The sequence below is a fragment of the Nelumbo lutea genome, chromosome 2 (assembly GCF_056320005.1).
Source record: "Nelumbo lutea isolate HS-2025 chromosome 2, American lotus-T2T, whole genome shotgun sequence".
In the NCBI taxonomy this organism is placed as follows: domain Eukaryota; kingdom Viridiplantae; phylum Streptophyta; class Magnoliopsida; order Proteales; family Nelumbonaceae; genus Nelumbo; species Nelumbo lutea.
This window is the reverse complement of record NC_142685.1, coordinates 1305105-1309996: the sequence shown is the minus strand read 5'-3', so window position 1 is coordinate 1309996 and position 4892 is coordinate 1305105. Positions and strand designations below refer to the sequence as shown.

Sequence of the window (4892 nt, the reverse complement as noted above, 5' to 3'; positions counted from 1 at the left end):
GGGTCAGGTGTAACTTTCCAGTTTTGCCCATCTGTCTCCAAGGTCTAGGGCAATATTGGAAATCTGGTCCAGTTCAAGGGTTCAAACAATTTCATACTGCATGTGCCTTGGGTCTTACCCTAATGGCCGAAGCAAGCCATCCCAACACTTGGTGGCACATCAGTATCAGCCTTGGCAGGATAAATCTCCCCAGACTTATCCAATGGCTGTGAACATTTAAAACTAACACAAGTTTCTATAAGTGTCCAGTTTTAGGGTCTTACACAGAATTATAACAAACAACATGAATCAAACATGTATTTTATTTATTTACACTAAATGTCAAAAGTACATCAAAATGGATTGAAGCTAAAGGCCACAATGATTGTAATTTGTAAATAAACTCACAATAGAAGACAAATTTAATTAAGAGAAAAATAAAGAGCATGATACATAAGCTCTTAATCAAAATACTCTTGGTTTTGCCACAATGGTGGAGTGTTTCAGTATGTGCAAGCTGAATTGCCCACCCTTCTCTGTGGTGTCAAGCTTCGATTGCCCTGGAGGTGGCAAGAGCTCAAAATTCTGCACCAGACGACCCAATGTGATACCAAGGATTGGCAGCGCTAGTATAATTCCAGGGCAGCTTCTCCGCCCAACACCGAATGGGAGGTACCGGAAATCATTCCCGTTGGCCTCCACCTTGGATTCTTCCTCTAGGAACCTTTCTGGTCGGAATTCCTCTGGGTTCTTCCATTGCGCCGGGTTGTTAGCAAGCCACCATGCGTTCACAAGGATCTTGCTCTCGGCAGGAACGTCGTATCCACCAAGCTTGGCATCGTGGAGGTTCATGTGGGGTACCAACAAGGGAATCGCCATGCGAAGCCGCAGAGTTTCCTTGATCACGGCCTGAAGGTATGGGAGTTTGTAGGTGTCGGGCTCTGTGATTTGTACACCGGGTCCAAGCACTGTGTCAAGCTCATCTCGAAGCTTCTTCTGGATCTCTGGGTTATTCACTAGCTCTGCAATTCCCCACTCAATCGACCACAACGTCGTCTCAATCGCTGATGAGAGCAATAATACACACAAAGCCGCGGATTAGTCGTTTACTATCTGAGACCCGTGCGGTGAACGGAAGACTGGTGTTAGAAACGTTTTCCACCGTATTACATTCAGTTTCTTCATTTTTTTTCCCATTATCTTAAATGAATTCGTTGGGGGTGAGTTTATCGGTTGTGGCCTTGTGGGTGAGCCGGTGATATGAAACTTAAAATAGAGTTCGAGAATTAAGCAATGAGTTAGGAAAACGGTTGCAACGACTTTCAACTGTAACTTATAAGGGCATTTTAGGTAATCGCATTAACCGGTACCCAGTGGTCACCATTCATCAATGAATTGGGTCTTGGGTCCCACAGTCCCTACTCAGTACCCCCCACCCCAAATCATTCACCAATCGCAAATCACATATAGCTATCGGTATGTTATTGCGTTCAGCTAATCCTAACCAGTTATAGTGTCATGTGGGTTCTGGCTAGGGGTCTTACATGTAAGAGAAATCAAGTTTTGCTTTTGCAAGTCTTTACAGATTCATATAACGAGAAAAATACTATAGTGGCGATATGTAACAATGTTTATTCAATAAGCATTCAAGGTTCCAAATACCGCGAAAATATGATAAAAAAACGCTCCGTAAATAGCAGATCCGGACTCAGTGAGGACAGGAGAGAGAAAGGGAAATGAAGAGAACAGATCTGCGCCCCCACAAACGCCCCACATATGGGGGCGTTTATATTGCGCGGCGTAGATGTGAATTGGGAAATGAATTCCAGTGGAAAAGTATATAGACACGAGGCACCGAGTCACTGTCTGATATCAGCTGAGCCAGTTGGCACCTTCTACTTGTTTTGGGGGTAACTGGGGCTTTTATACGGTACGATCCCATTAGTAATTCTGAGGTGGATTGAACTCAAATTATCCCATACTCAGAGTTCCTTCTTACAATCCTACCCATTCTTAAAAATTGGAAGAAGGCGAAAATAAAGAACCAAAGAAGCCTTTGTCATGAAACTGCTCGCGGTACTTACCGGCAACATTGATGTTCTCGACGATGTACAGAACGTTGTCTTCGTTGATCTCCCCCTTCTGCTGGGCGTCGAGGATGTGATCTATGGCGCATTTTAGCCCATTGTGGTCCGTGGGTTTCGTGTTTGCAAGCTTCCTGTAACATGTCACTCACACGAGTCAGCAAACAAAAGTAGAAATGACAGCCAATTAAACAGTCAACCGTCCCGACCAAGTACCAACTACCCAATTAAAAAAAATAATGGATTTTTTGCTCCGACCAACTACCCAATTAAGCAGTCTAAAAATCCCATTAATTAATCAATTGCCGGTCTGCTTTTTTGCTCCGGCCGGCAAACGGAGGAATTGCCTAAGCTGCTGTAATGGCAAATTATTGGCAATAACAGTTTCAACCTTCGATTAATTGATTAATTAACATTAAAAACTAAAAGAAAAGAAAAGAAGAAAAACTCACTTCCTCTCTTCCAGGAAATAGTCCTTGAAGAGCTGCAACCTCATTTCCTTGACCTCCTGACAAATCCTCAGATATCCTTTCAAGAAAGGTCTTAAAATGGGAACAAAATCTCCATAATTGTACTCAAAGCTCTGAGCCAACCTACTTCTCTCCCCGTTCAATGCTTTGAGTTTCACAAACAAGGGGTCATCCTCACTCTCAAACCTCCTGTCGAACATGATACGGTACATGTTATTGTACATCATCAGTTGCAGCCGCTTCCTCAAGACGATTCCATTAGTCGCCGCCTCCGGGTTCTTCTTCACATCCTCGACCACTTGAGCAATTTCGTCCTCCCATCCGAAACGGTACTGTTGGACCACCTTGTTCGTGAAGAAGGGGACGGTCATGATTCGTCGCATTTTGCGCCAATGCTCACCGTAGACCGTGAACACCATGTCTTGGCCTTTACCAGTGAAGATATCGAAGACCACGTTACGGGTACGTGATCCGAACTCTACACCTTGAGTGTGCAGAACTTCTTTAGCGAGGTCGGGTGAGGAGACCACCACAAGGTTACGTTGGCCCATGCGAAGCAAGAATATATTGCCGAATTTCTTAGCTAAATCGGTTAGGTTGCGGTGGTTCAGATCATCTCCAACTTGGAGCCAGTTACCGAATACGGGGACAGGGATAGGACCAGGGGGGAGTTTGAAACGCTTACCCCGCAGTTTAGAGAGGGTGATAACGAGAACAATGGCGAAGAAAAGGGCTATAAGGGATTTTTCCAAGAGAAGGAGATCCATGGTTCCGTGTCCTGGGAAGTTGGGGACTTGGTACTGGGCCTGCTGCCTGGGAGATGGATTGGGTACTCTTTTATAGCTGAATCTTTAACCGAAGGGGATCCGGTGGCTACATTGTGACAGAAGACGTTAGGTGCGCGTGGCAAGTGTGTGGGGCGGTGGTTGTGGGCTTGTGGTTGACGGAGTTAAATTTGACGGTTGCTTTTTTGGAGGGTAGGAGAAGTGGAGGGCGACGGGGCGATGATTCCACACCCACGGTGGTAGGTAAGGGAGTCGGTGGGCGAATGCACCTTTGAAAATGATATGGAATCAAAAACGTGGTCTTCGATATCTGTGAAACGGGTAAATAAATAGCAATGCAACTTTCCCAAACGGGACAATAGGAAACCATTTGAAATTTTCAATTTCTATTTCATTATTTCAACACCCCCCTCCTCCCAACTTTATCTTTATCTTTTTTTTTTTTTGTCCTTTTAATAGAACCAAACAAAAATATATTAGGAAGAAAAGTAGAAAACGCAACCCGACCCGATAAACCAACCAATCACTATTTGACAGGTGCACTTTCTTCTAGACAGGAAGTGTAGGTTATCCGCGAACTGGTAAGTAATCAGCAATTCAGCATCAATGGACAGTTTTTTTTTCCTTCTTCCTTTTGTTTAGTTTTTTTTTTCTCCTTTCCTTCGTTTGTTTTTGGTGTCACCTATATGAAATTTCAGGCTCACTTCGAAAGGAGTACAAATACAAATATATATAACGTAAATATATACAAAATAATATAAAATACAAGGTTTTGCGCTGTAAATTATTCAAACTTTAAACCTTTAATAATGAGATAAGTGATGTTAAGTATATCCATAAAATCGATATATAATTTACATGGATTACCGATGAAAAACTCAACTGAAGAAAGAAATTACTACGAAGACAAATTCATAAAAATACGGATCGAGAGTGAAATTTTGGGATTGTTCTTTTTTTGGATTTTGATAGAGGGAAAGTTGGTTAATAGGATTTTTGTTCGCATTGACCAAGAATCATATGTTTATTTTTTAAATTTATGCAGCAACCAGGGAAAATTTATATTTATAGTAAATAACTTTCCCACCTAGGGGGTAAATAACTTTGTACGGCAACGGTGTAAGTGATACCCATCTCCTAGGTGGGTAAATAACTTTCCCACCTAGGGGGAAAGTTGCTAACACTTGAATGGGACAAAAATGTCCATTTTAATAATGGATTTTTATGTTAAAACGGTCATTACTTTATTTACCTGGGAAATAAAAGAACATGGGTAAATGCATGATTTTTAAAAACAAACTGGTTAGGGGTCCAGTTACCGGTTCAAATGGTCTGATCGTTCGACCCGAATGGTCAGATTGTTCTGACAAAAAAAATTATTATTATTTTTTTAAATTGCAAAATGGTTAACCGACCGGTTCAGGGGTTTCCTGACCAAAATCAATGGTTTTAAGGGAAAAAATGATTTTGGAGGAAAACAGAATTTATCACTTGACCGGTTCCTAGTTTTTCCGGTCCGGTCTGATTTTGAAAATAGTGGGTAAATGAACTTCACCGAATAAGTATTTGCCAGG

The 4892-nt window shown here is 42.1% G+C and overlaps 1 protein-coding gene across 1 annotated transcript; it reads right to left on the bottom strand.

Annotated features, from left to right (window-relative positions):
* Positions 1-284: 284 nt before the first annotated feature.
* LOC148868009 (trans-cinnamate 4-monooxygenase-like) lies at positions 285-3657 on the bottom strand. The gene is made up of 3 exons (XM_088967249.1): positions 2516-3657; positions 2064-2197; positions 285-1043 (listed from the first exon to the last, which is right to left on the bottom strand). The coding sequence occupies exons 1-3, from the start codon at positions 3298-3300 to the stop codon at positions 445-447; spliced, it is 1518 nt and encodes a 505-aa protein (XP_088823375.1). The 5' UTR covers positions 3301-3657; the 3' UTR covers positions 285-444.
* Positions 3658-4892: the final 1235 nt, after the last annotated feature.

Coding starts and splice junctions, on each gene's coding strand:
- LOC148868009 (XM_088967249.1), bottom strand. CDS start 3,300: ATGGATCTCCTTCTCTTGGAAAAATCCCTTATAGCCCTTTTCTTCGCC. Junction 2,198..2,515: donor TATTTCCTGGAAGAGAGGAA/GTGAGTTTTTCT, acceptor GACATGTTACAG/GAAGCTTGCAAACACGAAAC. Junction 1,044..2,063: donor CGAGAACATCAATGTTGCCG/GTAAGTACCGCG, acceptor TGCTCTCATCAG/CGATTGAGACGACGTTGTGG.